At 32.5% G+C, this 17,147-nt stretch overlaps 2 protein-coding genes across 3 annotated transcripts in view; both read left to right on the plus strand.

The window, feature by feature from the left end:
• LOC106057236 (echinoderm microtubule-associated protein-like 6) overlaps positions 1-1,499 on the plus strand; it is a 28,999-nt gene extending 27,500 nt beyond the window's left edge. For both annotated transcript variants that reach the window (XM_056022583.1, XM_056022584.1), the window contains 2 exons: positions 79-179; positions 302-1,499. In XM_056022583.1, the coding sequence (XP_055878558.1) occupies positions 79-179; positions 302-326 (126 nt within the window). In that variant the 3' untranslated portion in view covers positions 327-1,499. The remainder of the gene's footprint in view (positions 1-78; positions 180-301) is intronic.
• A 5,063-nt stretch (positions 1,500-6,562) lies between these two features.
• Positions 6,563-17,147, plus strand: part of LOC106057217 (vam6/Vps39-like protein) — a 58,612-nt gene continuing 48,027 nt past the window's right edge. Inside the window, exons 1-13 of the mRNA XM_056022585.1 lie at positions 6,563-6,931; positions 8,188-8,259; positions 8,407-8,483; positions 9,103-9,145; positions 9,321-9,415; positions 9,668-9,736; positions 9,848-9,886; positions 10,331-10,423; positions 12,273-12,456; positions 12,921-13,041; positions 13,558-13,675; positions 14,103-14,232; positions 15,611-15,753. Of these exons, the coding sequence (XP_055878560.1) occupies positions 6,856-6,931; positions 8,188-8,259; positions 8,407-8,483; positions 9,103-9,145; positions 9,321-9,415; positions 9,668-9,736; positions 9,848-9,886; positions 10,331-10,423; positions 12,273-12,456; positions 12,921-13,041; positions 13,558-13,675; positions 14,103-14,232; positions 15,611-15,753 (1,260 nt within the window). The 5' untranslated portion in view covers positions 6,563-6,855. The remainder of the gene's footprint in view (positions 6,932-8,187; positions 8,260-8,406; positions 8,484-9,102; positions 9,146-9,320; positions 9,416-9,667; positions 9,737-9,847; positions 9,887-10,330; positions 10,424-12,272; positions 12,457-12,920; positions 13,042-13,557; positions 13,676-14,102; positions 14,233-15,610; positions 15,754-17,147) is intronic.

The raw sequence follows: 17,147 nt of genomic DNA on the forward strand, positions 1-17,147 counted from the left end.
TAATTTTCATTTAGTTTTTTGAAATCAAAGATTTAATGGTTAAAATTTCATCATACTGTAACTTTTTGATCCATATAGGCAGAGTTCAAGAAATACGCTGGGCATTCAGCTCACGTAACTAATGTTCGTTTCCTGTTTGATGATCGTTATCTCATTAGTACAGGGGGAGATGATTGCTGGTTAGTAAGATACTCAGCTGATTTATAATTTTTGCTTTTACAATCCTAGACATAATGATCCAACTAATGTAAACATTTTAAAAATTGTGCTTATAAATGTATTTATTCCCTTTTCTTTTCAGTGTGTTTGTATGGAAATGTTTGTAGACAAACCGTAACTCAATCACGTGTTTATAAGATTCTCAATCTGCATCAGGAATTGATCGACTGTCTTTCAGGACAGAAGAAGCCATGTATAGTTTACAACAGCATGTATACATTGTTTTATTGTAAAATATTTTTATGACAATAATTTTTAATGTATTCATTTTAGTGATTTGTGAAAAAAAAATTATTATGATAAAAAACAGTTTTCAAATGAAACTTTACTTTTACAAATGATTCACTGCCAGATTCTCATTATATTGTGAACAATTTTGTTGTATTCCAAAACATTCCCAATCAAAACTGTATTTATTATATCATTTTTACACAAAGTTATTGACAACATTCCATAAACATTAGTTCTATTATTCTTAAAAATAATTTTTCTGTATGTTAATTGTTCTGTGGTACAGACATATGTATGTCATAAACATTTATATAATACATTTTGTATTTGATACTTTCATTATCATTTTATAGTGCAATTGACTACACAGTTTTGTGAATGATACTTTTAGATGTAAATTGTTTGTTCAATAGACATATTATTTTTTATAATTATTTATTATAATTGTAAATGATGTAATAGATATTTGTGTCTTGAGCTATTTTATATTTTCATGATGATGAACATTAACATTTTTACATAAAGATATACAAAAAGGCAGCAATGTTTTTGTAGTCTGCATCTCTCACTGACATAGACATTTTTAATCTTCACAATTCTGTGATCATTTTGTAAAATCAAAACAGGTTTTATGTGAATTACATCTTTTTTGTTTTAATTTATGAAACAAAAAAAAATTGTATTTTTTTAATACTGAACTCAGTTTATGTAAATTCGGCTGAGAATAGATCTGATTTTTTGATGGATAGTAGCTGACCTTTTCAGTTATCAGTATAATACAATTGCATTACTATACATTCCCACCAAATATAAAGTTTGTTTTGTATTTTTTATATTGCATGAAAGTTTTTTAACTTTTTTAAACTGCCAAATATAATAATATATATGTCATTGATTTTATTTCTCCATGTTCTTGATTGTCTTTAGAACAAAAATACTTTTAATATTTCTTGACAAAGACTGTAGGTTGACCAAACTATTAGTTTCAATTTTTTTTTCTTGTTACTGAAAGTAATCACAATAAAAATTATTTATTACTTTCATTTAAACTTATCTTATTACTTTTATACCTCTTTGTTGAAATGATTCAATCAATTAATGAATGTAGCTAATTATATTTCAAGTTCTATGAATTTTTATTGCTGGAAGCATACTTCTACCTATAACATGCTTAACTCATGACAGTTACATGTGTCTCACATAGCCTCTGACAACCATTTCAACTCATGGCCATTACATGTGGATTATATATTGGGCCCAATGGATTTTTTTAACACAGATGAAAGCTACTCACCCAGGAGAAGGAATCCGAACCTATGCTGCCTTACTGCACAACTCAAACAGGTGAAGGCTACAGGGAGTCACCCCTGAAGAATAATCAGCAGCTGGTGATTGGCAGAGTAGCATTGTTATCGCCTGGCATTGTTATTGTCTGCTAACCCAGCAGTGACAATGTTCACATCCATAGTCAATACCCACTTTTGTCAAAATTATCCACAACCTTATATGTGATGAATGCTGCAAAGAATGGGCTATAAATGTTCTATAGGGTGAGTCATAGTTGTTCCATGACTGATGGAAGCCAACAAATGTAACAAAACATAATCATCAAACAACAATCTTGGTGTCAGTGCTTACTTTATAATTTATTTTGGATATTTAAAAAGAACCACTACATTTAAGAACAACAAAAATTCAGTATAAATCTAATAACGCTTAGAAATCAAAATTATGCAGAAGCTAAGAAAAAGTATTTAGAAAGATATCTGAATTTATTTTATTTAATTTCTTGGTTTTAATTTGGTTTCCATTCAATTTCCATACAAAAATATGGCATTTTAATACAATGTAAAATCTAATTGATCAATCTTATGTTATAACAATAATGTAATAAACTATTAACGATTACATTTAAAAAAGTTGCATACAATAAAGTTTCCCAATCACTTATAATTAAGGCATTTCAAATACATTAAAAACACAAAAAATATTGCAGCAGTCAGTGACCAGGTAAAATACAAAGTAAAATAACTATATTTGCATGGTGATAAATGTTATAGCAAAGATATCTACATTGCCAATTAAGATTTGGGCTGTTGGTTGTCCTGTTCTTGTTTTAATCTTTGTACTTCTTGTATCAGGTATTCTAATGGGTCTGTAGGCCTGTGGTATATTACTTCTGTGGTTAGAGTCTGTAGGAATAAATTTGATTTTATATATTTGTTTTTATTTTTACATTAGAAAGTTGGTTAAGGGCACTAAATCAAAATAAGTAACTGTTTCTTTTAGTCAAGAAGATCAAGGCTTAGCTTGTTTGTAAATGTTGTTGTAAAATGTTTTACATTTTTCGGATGTTCCTTCAGAGTTGAAGATAGTTTACTTCCTAGTCCAAACCTCCCGCAGGATGACGGGGGATGGGAGCAGCCAGGGTTTGAACCTGTGACCATCAATAAATCCAAATGACAGTCCAGCGCACAAACCCCCACAACCAGACAGCCATCCAACTGCAGCTTTACTTTTACTAATTCTAATTTGCATGAAAGCAAACTTAATAGGCTTTTAATTTGTGTTATTGGGTGTTGAATTATTAAAACAACAAGTTAAATATTGATCATTTTTTTCCCCTTTCTTGTTCATATTTCTCAAAAGCATTCACTTAGACTTTTGTTTAAATAATTTTAGTATGGTTATAGCATAAACATTCACATGACTGAGAAAGTTTCAATCTTGTATTAAATCATTGAATTTCAGACAATTAAAATGCACTTCTGAGTGTATTGAACAAGTTCAGGAACAAAAGTTAGACTATTTGCAGACGATTGATGTTTAGCAGATAAGAATGCATAATATATAGAACAATAAAAAAACAACAACGCAAGATAATAAAATTTTACAAAGAGAATTAGATGAATTACAGGAAAGGAAATCTAATTTGACACATCTTTCAGCCCAGAAAATGACATATATTAAGAGTAACAAAAAAAAAAAAAAAACTAAAACAAATAAAAAACAACCTATTCATGGCAAACCAATTAGACTAGAAACTCAAAATACCTTGGTGTTATAAAAAAAGAAAAAGTTATGATGGAATCCCCATTATTGATGAAATAATAACAAAAAATTAAAACATTTGGTTTTTTAAAAATATTTTTTGTACTAATCAAACAGAAATATAAAACTAAAATGCTATTTAACCAATATTAGAATTTTTATAGTGTACTCATTTGGACCCCCTCATCTCAAAAAAAACCATAAAGGAACTATAATAGAACAGATGCAAAATAGAGCCAAGAGATTTATTTAAAAAAAAATTATATTCACATCATTAATCACTAATCTTAAAGACACTTCAGAAAAGAAGACTAAAATTTAATGAAGGAAAATAATTTATAAAATGCTGAACCATGTATAACTTATAACTCTTACAATTACAAAATCACAAACTAATAAAATACTCAGAAAGACACCACACAGTTAAAGGTACATTTTTTTTTCAATATGCTAGAACAAATTCTTACACCTAGCCTACTCCTTCTTCCCTAATAATGTTATTATAGCTGAAATTTATTGAGCAGAATGTATTCCTAAGAGGTTAAACCTGACAAATAAACTATTTAGTTTTTGAAAAATCGATTTTTAAAAAGAAAAATTTTAATTTTTCCCTTATGGTGACTACCAGTCATCCCTTAAAGCATAAGGAACGGCTTCTTTGAATGAGCAAGGAAAACCATTAACACTTACATATAGGCATAAAGGATAAAACGTAATTTATTCTCTTAGTTTTAGTAGAAGTCTTAGAACTTTAGAAGTCGGACCTATCGGATCCTGTTATTTTTGAAGGAACTTTTGTAATAATAAATCAATGTGAAAAATTTTATTTCAGCTGGCGCATACCTGGAAAAGTTGTAAAATGTTGTGCTTTTCTAAATAACTGATTGCTTTATTATAAGGATCGTCCGTTGGTTTAATGTAATCTTTTAATAACATAGATGAATGTGTACCATCTTGTGATAGTGTTTGGTCGCCACTTTCCGCCATGATGCTTTATGTTACCAACAGCAACAATGTAGATGTATAGATCTATAACCTATATAATTATGCCATGGTTGAGATCTCCCATCCGTATTCAACAATAAGCATTGTCAGCTCCACTGAAGTCTATAGCTAGATTTAATTTTAATGTATCGGTCGTCTGCTAGTCTATATCTAGAATTCTAGATAATCTATAGATCTATCTATATTCGCTAAGCTGCTTCTGTAGTGGAATAATAAAATATGCATATAAAATGATTCAAGTATTTTTTTGAAAGCTAGAATAGATTTAATTATATCATTAATAAGGGAAGGGATATGTATCAGCTCCTCTGTAGTCTACAGGTAGATTTAATGTATCGGTCGTCTGCTGGTCTATATTTAGAATTCTAGATAATCTACAGATCTATCTATCTCCGTTAAGCTGCTTATGTAGTGGAATAATAAAATATGCATATAATTTAAATAAAATGTTTCGGAGTATTGTTTTTGAAAGCTATATATGACTCCTTTTGTCTCGAAAGGCAATGGATGCGCCCAAATGAGTCACTTGTTTTGGCTTAATCTTGAGACGGGGCAGAATATGGTGTGGCTAATCAAGCCAATTCTAGAACGGCAGACTTTGCCACAATTCGTACATGTGTATGCCTCTGATTTAGGGCTAGCAGACAGGGCAGCTTTCTTTTTATCCCTCTTGATTAAAGCCGCTTCAATTCTTTTGTTCTCAGCAAGGGTTGTCCCAGTACTCACAGCTGTCTGTCTCCAAGCACTCCGGTCTTTGGCTATGTTTTCCCACATACTTTCGCTGATGCCTGTATGGCTCTCATGTCTCGCTTGCAGACATCTCTATATGTTAGTCTTGGGCGGCCCTTGGGTCTGACTCCTTCCACAAGCTCAGCATATAAGATATCTTTCGGGATTCTACCATCTGGCATGCGGGTGACATGTCCGAGCCAGCGTAATCTTCTTTGTGTCAGGAGACCGCATCACAAACCAAGAAATCAGAGACAGGGTTACTGTAGCGATCGGAGCCCATGATGACCTACTAACTATTGCGAAAAGACGAAAGCTTAAAACCTTTGGCCACATTACAAGATCTACGGGGCTCGCAAAGACCTTCCTTCAGGGAACAGTGCCAGGAAAAAGAAGAAGAGGCAGACAGAAAAAGCGATGGGAGGACAACATTAAAGAATGGACAGGCCTGCCATTGAGAGAGGTTCTAAACAAGGCAAAAAAAAAAAAAAAAAAAAAAAAAAAAAGGGAGGAATGGAGAAAGACGGTCGACAAATCTTGCCTGGTGCCCCAACGGTCCAACAGACTAAGGGATAGGTAAAGGTAAAGGTAAAAGGTCAGGAGAGCATATACATGCTGTTCATATTGGCCAATCTCAAAACTTCCTGATTGGAGACATAATATATATGGTACGTCCCTCCAAGAGATGCCCATTATGCGTCTCAGGCAGCGCAAGTGGAAACTATTCAATCTGTGCTCTTGGTACATGTAGGCCTATGTTGACCAGCTTTCACTGCCATAAAGGAGAGTGCTCACAACACAGGCGTTGTAGACTAGGATTTTGGTCGCTGTGGTTAATTTACCATTTTCCCAGACGCGCTTGGAGTGTTTTGCCAATGCTCTGGTAGCTTTTCCTATCCTTTTTGTCAGCTCGATGTGTAAGTCTAGGTTACTGACAATTGTTGAACCCAAGTAGGCAAATTCCTGCACCACTGAAAGGGTGTGGTTCCCAATTTGTATTATAGACAACAGCATACCGTGATAACACACATCTTCTTTTTTTGAAGCATATATAAGCGTCTGCATCATATAAGATAAGATAAAATCGGGCAGCAATAATTGTGAATAATATAGATCTAGATTATTCTAGATCTATAGAGAAAATACATAAATGACACAAAGATCTAGGTCTAATAAAATTATGATTCCACGCCGCTTTCGTGTAGGCCTACTGATGTCACGAGTCTGTATTATAAGATAATAGAACGGATAAATAATCACTAGTCCAAGATGATGCTCGGGGCAGGCATTATAGCTCATAAACACTTTTCTATTTGCGAAGTTAAAGAAAATGGTCATGTGAAAATAAAACAATAATGAACTCTTAGGTCTTAGAATAAGTCTACTTTTTTTTTTAAAAGTTGTCTTTAACTTTAGAGTCTAGCTCTATCTAGATCTAGATATCTAATTGTGTTTCTACACATTTCAACAATGGATAATAGACATTAACTAATTGTACCAATTTGTGCGTCGCTGTATTTATCTACTCTAGTCATTATCGATTGTACACAACATCGTCAACATCGATCATCATCATACATCAAACCGAATTTTATTAAAAATATTTTGCTAAAATAAAAAATGCCACACAATGCTTATGAAGCTATTCCTATTTTAGAAAAACTTCCTCTAACTATTGAATCTATAGCTTGCTATGGTACGTAAAACCATTATTAATTTAGAATCTATGATATGTGTACAGTTTAGTAAGTTAAGTATTTTTAGTGAGTCAGTATGAATGAATCTAGTTAATCTAGATCTATCTATAGTCTACTATAATTGGCAGTAGTGCTTCTTTTTTCCTAGTCACTAGTTTCATTAGAGAATGGAATGGGTTGCCTGAATCAGCCAGGAAAACCAACGACTTAGAGTCTAAGTAATATATGATACGAAGGACTACTACTAGATCTATAATCTATAGTATATATTATAACTACTAGAGATTTATCTACATCTAAATTTATTCTAAATCTAAGTCAAGAGTTAATTAGACCAAAAATATTGTCTTTATAGAGCAGTAATAATTACTAATAAGATCTAGATCTATATATATATATTGTTATAACTCTGCCATGAGCATTGCCATCCAGGCTAGTGCAGAAGGTGCACACTTCTAGAAACCAGACTAGGAAGGATGTTTACATTAGGAAGAAGAAAGATTTCAGAATATGGGCCCCAACCGTGGCCGAGACAGAAACAACAAATTTGACTTTGCCAGCGGCATAAGAGAGGACTCGATGCTTGGCAACTGCATCCAGGCAATTGACATGAACTGCATATGCGGCGCCCTGCGGGGACAGTGCCCATGCCAAGAAACCCAGCTACAAGATCTGAACTTAACAGAAATTTGTACTTCTGCCCACATCAGTGAGAGTGACTTGAACGGTGGTGAATTAATTTCAGTAAAACCTGATGCAGTGGTGGTTGAACATTACAAGGATGCTTCATGGGCATACCTTACAGATATGTATATATAGAAACAGCAAAACACCTGTCCTGTTACACCCTAGACAACTGCCTCCAACCACTTGCAACACTGCCCTTGGGCCCTTGTTATAAATTCATAAAAAAACTCAAAAAATTCATTCCGCATCTTGTTCCCATTCATACCCTGGGATTATTAAAAAAAAAGGAATGTAACTCTTTCATACCTTAACAAGGTAAAAGAAACAATTTATTCAGTCTCGACATACATGCTACTGACAACATCTAGATCTAAATATATGATTTCATTTCACTTTTCCTCTTTTTGTTCTTGTAAAAGTCTTTTTAAAAAAGTAGGCATAGATCTGGTAGTTCTGTTCTTATGCTTGAGTGTTGCTGCAATCATTAGTCAACTGTGTCTCTCTTCCAGCATAATAAAGTCTAGTTATTTATAAAAATAATTTTATTTTTTTTATTTTGGTCTTTTAGAGTCAACGCTACTTGTGGGTACCAAGCAAGGAGTATTACTATTATACAAAGTGATCAAACAGAAATCTAGAGGTAGAGGTTAAACAATATTTCTATTCATAAATATAATACCAAGAAATGTCTCAGTTTTACAGTCAGTAAATTAAAATAGTCATAAAGATATAATTATATTTACAAGTGTAATTTTTAAAGAATGTACAAATAATTATTTTCTTGTAGGTACCAATGGAGAAGTTAAATTTGATGTTACTCTGGACAGGTCAAATAAATCTTTTGCTAAAAAGCCCATTACCCAGGTAATTATACATATAGTTGTATATTATACCATTTTCTTTTTGACTCATGTTTTGTTTTATTTCTCTTTTTACATCCAGTGTGTCATTATCATCATCATCATCAAACTGATATTGGTGAGGCTCAAATCCTCTATTCACTAGATTAAAGCCCTGCAGTGTATGCACAATGCACTATTGACTCCTTACAATTCAAGACTATTCCAGACCTGTTGAACTTGAATTTGGCAAGTCTGTGGTAGTCAAAAAGAGTATGAGACATGTAACACTGTTTCTTGAAGCTTGGCTTTAACCTTGCAAAGTAAGAAGCAATGAGACAATGACCCTTCCTGCACTGGGGTATAATAACTTGTTCAGGTCTGGGTAGCTTCTGGATTTATCCCAAAACTGAAACCATTATTTAATAAAAGTCTATATATATATTCAGCTTAAGGCCAATAACCAATTAGGGCATTAAGTTGCACTCAATAGGGCACATAACTATTACCTATTCAACAACTACCACATGTTTAACAACTGGACCACCCAATCCTTTAATAAATTCTTTTATCCAGTAAAATAAAAAAAAACAACTCCTAACTCATGTTCGTTAAATTTGAATAATTCCCTTTCTTCTTTTCAGCTAGCAGCTGTCCCTGAATTGTTCCTTTTAATTAGCTTATCAGGTAACTTTAAACATAGTACATTAATTGATCTTTTTATTAAATAATTTGTACAAAATAAACTTACATAAGTTGTACAAATTAAACTTAAATAAAACCCCTAAATAATAATAAACAAATAGTTTTGGACAATAAAGTAAAATGATTGTTATTCGTAACATTATATTCTGGGTTTCAGACAATGTGATTAGTGTCCATGACCTGACCAACTTTCAACAGATATGCTGTGTCCAGAAGACTAAAGGTGCTACTCTATTTGCTGTTGATGTCCAGGTGATTTTTTTTTAAAGAAAAAAATATAGCAATTGAATATCACAAATTATTCATTTGACTCTTTTTTTTTTGTTATTATCTAATACAATACACAAGAAAATAAAACTGCTTATTTAGTCATTCTTTTCTACTTGTGAGTGTAATTATTTTCTATATTTGAACACATACTAACATGCTTAATTTTGACATGTAAAAATGTTATAATTTTGTCTTATTTCATGTCAGTTATATAATTTTTTTGTTACCATACAGAAAAGAGAGACTCATACTGGCATTGATTATTATCTAAGAATGGGAGTAGCTTCAAAGAGGAAAATTCAGGTAAAAAAAATTATGTTTAAAACTATTCTAGTCGACTAAAAAAGCTTTTTATTTTGACATGAAAATTGATTTGAGCAAACTAATGAAAGAGATGTCAACATATTATTTCAGTTATTCTACTGGGAAAACAGAGAGTTTCAGGAATTAAGGGTGCGTTTTTTTTTATTTCATTACCTATACTTTTTACAAAACATTTTGTAGGCAAATACTTGTTTGAAATTGAGTTTTTTATAGGCATTTTCTTTTCAAAGTTAATCAAATTTGTATTGGATCTCTACAAGTCTATTTAATAATAATAATAATAATAATAATCTTGATTATCCTTAAGGAAATTTGTCTTACAATTTGTGCATTACACCAAACAAAAAACATTATAACTATAAGAAACCAAAGTGTACATTCACACCAGACTCACTCATAATTTACATGTGACAAAGTTTAGTAGCTTTAGAATAACAGGATGCCCAAGCTTTGAATAAAAATTGTTTTGTTGATTGCGGATACATTTTTCTCTTTATATTTTAGTTTAGAAAGTGATACTCCCAGTATATTTTTTAAAAAATTTCTAAAGGAAATTATTTTTGATTTTCTCAGCAAGATCTCAGTCTGTATGACTTCCCCCATGCCCTGTCTTGGTGCCAAAATTCACTGTGTGTTGGATTCAAGAGAGATTATTTCATGATCAATGTAAGCAATGTTTTATTTTGACAGACTTCCTGGCATGCGGCAGTTGGTATACTTTTTGTTTGATGTCCATCTGCAAAGGAACATGTTTTTCCCATAGGCTAAGCACAATTACTAACTACATTTAATTTACTAATAAGGGGGCTTTTATTCATTTCTGAATTTTTAGGGAGTTTAGTCATGAGTACCATCTCTGAAAGAGCTGCATTGTCCCTGGGATGAGTTGGTAGTCGGCCTTAATATTAATGGCCTTTTATGAGAGTTAAAATGAGGTTGCTGTTTTTTTTTCCTACACTTAGTTGCAAGACTTTAATCCTCTCAGAGCAGTCAGTGGAGGTTTGGAAGGAGACAATTCTCTTCAAGATGACTTGTCAAACATTAGCAAATCTTATTCTTCTTCTATGACACCCTCATTAACCATGGGCCACAAAAAGAGATGACTATTACATCATCTGCCCTATAGATTGCAAGGTCTGAAAAGGGAACTAAATTTCGGGGTTGAACTAGACCTATATAGATATAATTATCCTACTGTATGCCTACAGTTCAATCTTATTCTTTTAACATTGTAGAAATATTTATCCATGATAAAATCAGTATTAAGGAATATGTTTCTTACATAAACATTAATGCACAATAAAATAAAATGTCTAAATAAATATGTGTGCTTGTATTTTTGCCTTGAATTAAAACCTTTAGAAAAGAATGGTACTCTTTTTTTAAAATTATATTAACTTATTATATAATGGAAAATCTTACTTATAAAAAGTTTAAAATCTCATTAAATAACATAGATTTAGAATTTCAAATTTAGATCTAATAACCAAAGAAATAGAAACGAAATCAGAGTTTTAAGAAACATTTGACCTGTATAACTATTTTATAGTGTAAAATACATGCTTGACTAACCATGCTGATGTGCTATTTTCTTGTCTGACCACTAAAAATACAACTAACACTACTGCATAACCGTTAAACGCAAGGGGAAAAAAAACAGGGTGGTCTTGTCATTATGGACTTCACACTCAGTACACTATATAGGCCTACGTCTATCTGACCAGGTTGTTAAAATTAGTTGGACACACCGTCTATTTACTTTCTGGGCAGGGAGGGGGGTGTAACTATTTTAGCGTAAAGATATATCTACGAACTTGTCTCGTCTGACCACTCCACATTAAGCAAACACTATTGCATAACGTGTAATGAAAAAAATGCAGGGTAGTTTTGTAGTATCATCGACTACACACGTACAGTACACTAGGCCTACATGTGTATGACTAGCTGACCAAGTCGTTAAAATCAGTTGGACACAGTCTATTTACTTTATGGTCAAAGAGGATGTGGATTAAGTTTTTTTTTTCTAGAGTTGGTTATCCTAATGCTTTTAGATCTATATAGGCCTAGCTGTCAATTTAGACTTTGATCTTAATAATAAGTCTTAACTATAAAAAGGATGTACTTGATGTTCCTGCTGTTATTGTTTGCCGCAAATGAATTGATTAAAACCCTTAAATATTGACCTAACTCACTAATCAGATTCCCACTATAAACAGAGCCATGTGGCTCACAAAAAAATTCGGAACAACCCCATTCATAATATTGCATAGAAGCTTTTAGCAAAAAATGTTTAACATTTTATAGTAATGCTACTATCAGTTGCAAATATTTACTCCCATAATTTCTACCAACATCTTACTTTACCCTCTTCAAATGCAGACTGACTAAATAGTTGTTAACTGCATCATTTTTTTGATAATCTTAACAGTTTGTAGCCAAAGTCTATCTATATTATAACTAGTTTTTTTTCTGTACAAGTTTTAGTGGTTGTTTCCATGTAAGTTTTTCTCTCCAGACCAAGTCAGGAAACCTTAAAGAGTTGTTCCCTGTTGGTGCAAGTCAACCAGACCCTTTGGTGACCCCCCTCAGTGATAATCGGCTTGCGCTTGGGAGAGACGCCATGTCCATTCTTATTAATGCTGATGGAGATCCCACACAAAAAGAACCAATCACTTGGTCAGACATTCCAATTGCAATGGGTAATATATTGCCATTTTTAGTGTTGAATCCAAGTTTTTATCTTAAATGTTACTATTTGGCAGCAACAGAATGCTCAGTGCTGTACTCCAATCATTACTGTGGCGGTTCATAAACAAAAAATTATTTACACTATACAAAGCAATCCTGCTCAAGTTAAATCCTAAATTATTATTATTATTATTATTATTATTATTATTAACACACCCAGTTACCCAGACTTGCTCAGTATCTAGTTGCATACACACTAATTAGCTTTGTGTCTAGTGCCCTTATTAAATGGTATCTAATTATCTTGTAATGTTATCAAAGTGACCAAGTCGACAACATTTTTTTTGTCAGTAAAGTTATTTTGAGAAAAAGATGCCAACAATAAGTTCCTATGTAGCCTTTTGAAGGGTTTATTGAAATCTATATAAAATAATGAAGTTCTCCATCAATCTACTTTTTCTCTCAATTTTTTCAGAACACTGCCCACCTTACCTTATAGCTATTCTAAATAAATTTGTGGAAGTTCGTACGATCGACCCAAAGATGATGATTCAGAATATTTCACTTCCCAAAGCTCGCTTCATTTGTCAGGGGAGGTAAGAAACATCCTATTTTCATCTAGACATACCACACAAAAGTTTCTGTATTTTGTTTATTTTTCTTAGCCTCTGACACCAGAATGTGTGTCATAGCTCCCTAAGGGCCATGCCCCAAACTCACCCCCTTTCCTTCAATCTTTCAAGCTCTAGATCTAATAATAATCAAGATTTTTCTTATCAATCTAGTACTGTCTCTTTCAATGGAAGTAAGAACATTTTTTATTAATTATATTCTGACTCCTAAAAGTTTAAATCAACTAAAACGTTGATATCTTTAGGCTTATTACAAGCCTAAACCTACCTTTTAAATGCCTGGTTCATATTTATTGCAAATTTTCATGTAAAACCACACCAATTTAATGTAAATACTTGGGGGCAGACATATGCAATGACAGGGGCATAGGGCTTATTTGGAAATTACAGAAAAGGTGCGACAGTGGTCTGATAGGGTTAAACCAAATCAATATCTGTGTTGGTTGGTATAATGAAAGCAAAACATTGAAATGATTTCAGTGGCTCCATCTATGCTGCTTCCCCTAACAATGTCTGGTGTCTTGCACCCGTTCCAAACTCTGAACAAATTCGTCAACTGCTGACCGGAAAAGAATTTGAACTGGCACTCAAGTTGGCCGTAAGTCATTTTTTGTCTTCTTCTTCTTTCTTTCTATTCTGCTGAATTGATTGTTATTTATTTTATCAGTAAAAAAAAAATGTTTGATTAATCCAATTCAAATCAAGTCAAAAGTGGGAAAAATTAGGATGTGCAAGTTTAAAAAAACAAACAAATAGGGGGGGGGGGGGTGTTTCCAGAAAGTGAAAAAGAGAGAGCGGACCTTGTAACAGATACACTAATTCACGGGCTAAAAAGTATGTTAAGTTGATCATTAAAATGTACCCGTTTATTAAAAGAAAAAAAAAAGAAACGAAGGTGGCCATAGTAAACAATGTAAGGCCTGGCACAAAATTGACATACGTCACCAGTTTGTATTGCTAGTAATTATTTATCTCTATCTATATATCAAAGTCATAAACAAAAATGTTGATTATTTTATTAACAGGAGCTTGCTGATGAGGAACCAACAGAGAAACAAACACGTATGCAGAACATAAAAAACCTTTATGCATTTCACTTGTTTTGTCAGATGAGATTTGATGAATCCTTAACTTTGTTTGCTAAGCTAGGAACTGGTATGTGTAACTCAACTGATCTATATTTTCATTATGATAGTCTGTTCATGCTAGCTTAGAGATCCAGATCACTTAGATCAGTTGTATCTTTTGATGTTTACCAGAAGAAAAAAAATAAAGATAAAAACTCTGCTGTCAGGTTCAGATCAGCCCAATGGAAATAAACAGGAAGATGCATTTACATCTAAATACAGTACAACTTATTCAAATGAAATCATAGTGCTGTTAGGTAATTAAATTAAAGTATGAAATTACTGATGCAAAAATGTTAATCCAAAAATTTAAATTTTAGAATACATCTAGGTGTGTATATAAATGGCACAGTAAATCAGTAAATACTTAGACAGAAGCTCTAAAAAAAACACAGAACTGTCAAGAAGTTTAGTTGGTTAGTGGTTACTGTGTTCAATGTATATCAGAGTATAAAGTCAAACTGCATTCTAAAAGATACTCCTCTTGATAAAGTTCTTTATTTTATAGCTGCACAGTTATCACTCCCTTTAAAAAAACATCCGTTTTTTAATGTCATGAACTATGGACATTTGTTAATGAGCATTCAAATCAATCATCCTCAATGTGAAAATGACTTAGATATGTAGATATTTTATTTAATGAATCAATGCTGCAAAGAACCACAGGGCATTTTTGCAAGCGAAAATTACAATAATAATTTATACGTCTTGTAATCATGCTTCCTTTTAACAAGGGATCAGAATATACAAATAATATTAATGGCAATGTCTTTGATTCTGAAGATTAAGGATGAGTACAACATCTCACATGGAAAATATCCAACATGACTTAATTGTTCCTTCCTAAGACAAGTTCATGAAAAACTGAAGAAGACATCCAGTGGAAAAAAAGGATCAATAAAAAAAAAAAAAACCTTTCAGAAAAGCATTAAGTTAACATTCTAGGCTACCTAATGTTCTTCTATCCCCTTTTTTTCCCCTCTAACCATGTGAGAATAAAATATTGGCGGGGGTCAAACCATGCGAAGTACTCAGCACTTAGTACTGACTATACATATACATTTCTTTTAAAAGAACATGTTAATTCATATATAATGATATTTCTAAAAAGAAGGGAAAAAATTTCTGATCAGAATTATCACGAGTGTTTGATTCAGATAAATATTTAACTGACAAATATTTAGAAATTTATCCTAGAAAGCTACGTCAAGAGTTATATGGGTTGTATAAACATCTTGACAAAATAAACATTCAGACTAGCTGTTCTCCATAATCATTAAACATTCAACTTGAGAATTCATTTACAAATGTTACAAAATCCTTGAATTGGTTACATAAACATGTGCACAAGTTGTAGAGCAACTCTCTAGAGACTTTAATTATTTTTTTTTCAATATTTGTTACAGATCCATCTCATGTTATCGGTTTATATCCTAACCTCTTACCAGAAGAGTTCAGAAAGAAACTAGAGTATCCAGATAAAGTGCCGGATATTAGTGGTTCAAATTATGAAAAGGGAATAATGGCCCTTATAGAATACCTTACTCAAGTAAGTGTTGTCTGCAGATATGGTCCAGAATTTTCTGGTACACTTTATTTTTCAGTTAGATCTAATGGTAATGAATGGGCTTTTCATTTGGCTATATTGACTATTTTGGATATATTTACTGGCTCACAAACTGAAATTTTAGTTCTATTAAAGCTCCAGATGTGCATGTCCTGAATCATTGAAGGTGTTCATTTGTTTGAAACAGATACTGCTAATGAACACATACATATGTCTGGTCTCTCTATATCAGCGGTTCTCAACCTTTTAAGCTCGGCGAACCCTTTTTACAATTCCTCACTTTGCCGTGACCCCCCCCCCCCCTACACACACAGCAATAGAAGAGTAGACAATAACAATCCATATTTTCGATAGTCTTAGGCCACCCCTGGCAAATCGTCAATCAACCACCAAAGGGGTTGTGACCCACAGTTTGAGAACCCCTGCTCTATATGAATTTCAATGTTTGTGCAGGACTATCACTATTATGCTCTTTATTATGCTCTTTATGACGTGATAGGCCTTGCCCTTGTAGTTGTTGATGGCTGTCTGACTTGGACAGATTACTCTGGAGATGTCTGGGATTCTTGTACAGGTGTAGTCGATGTACTTAACTAACAAGTAACAAGACCTACACATGTAGCAAGTGTAAAGACTAAGTCCAAACCATTATATAAACTTGATGACGTTTAATACTGAAAAGTCTCGACTGTGTCGAGTCTCTGTCCGTAATATCAAGTTATCCCTCTGAAGTCCTAACACCAACTGACTATATTCACATAAATAATCTTTAACTCAACAAAGTCGTGACGTCACTAAATGTCACTAAAAGTCTGTCAACTATGGTGTGTCTCTATACAAACTAATAATACTAAGTGTCTCACAGATTCTTCCCCTCCTTGAAAAAAAAAATTCAATATTTTTCTATTACTGTCCTAAGCTACTATCAAGTCTTTACAAGGGCATTTCATTCATTGGGGAAAGACAACACAAACACAAAACAGCCACTTCTTTCTTAAAATCTTGATGTGAAATTGTCTATTCATGAAGTGCAGTATTGTTTACAGTTATCTTTACAAAATTATTTCTTAGTTTTATCAGTTAACTTTCTCGTCAGCTTACATTTTTGAGTAAGAATAGTCTTGTAATAGTTGGCAACACTTACTTGATGGAACATGCTTTAAATACTTTTTTTTTTAAATTCCTCGTTTTAAAAGTTATAATTAAATGCAGTCTACCTGATTACATTGTGATACTATTTTCTATCTTTTCAATGTATTTTAGTCTAACAATAAATAAAATGATATCAAAGCATAGATACACACTTAGCTTTGGTTTCACAATGTAGCCTCGTCTGTCAGTTTATGTCGTATGATACAGTAATACTCATCTAGTTA

Source organism: Biomphalaria glabrata, chromosome 3 (genome assembly GCF_947242115.1).
Source record: "Biomphalaria glabrata chromosome 3, xgBioGlab47.1, whole genome shotgun sequence".
NCBI classification, from domain to species: Eukaryota; Metazoa; Mollusca; class Gastropoda; family Planorbidae; genus Biomphalaria; species Biomphalaria glabrata.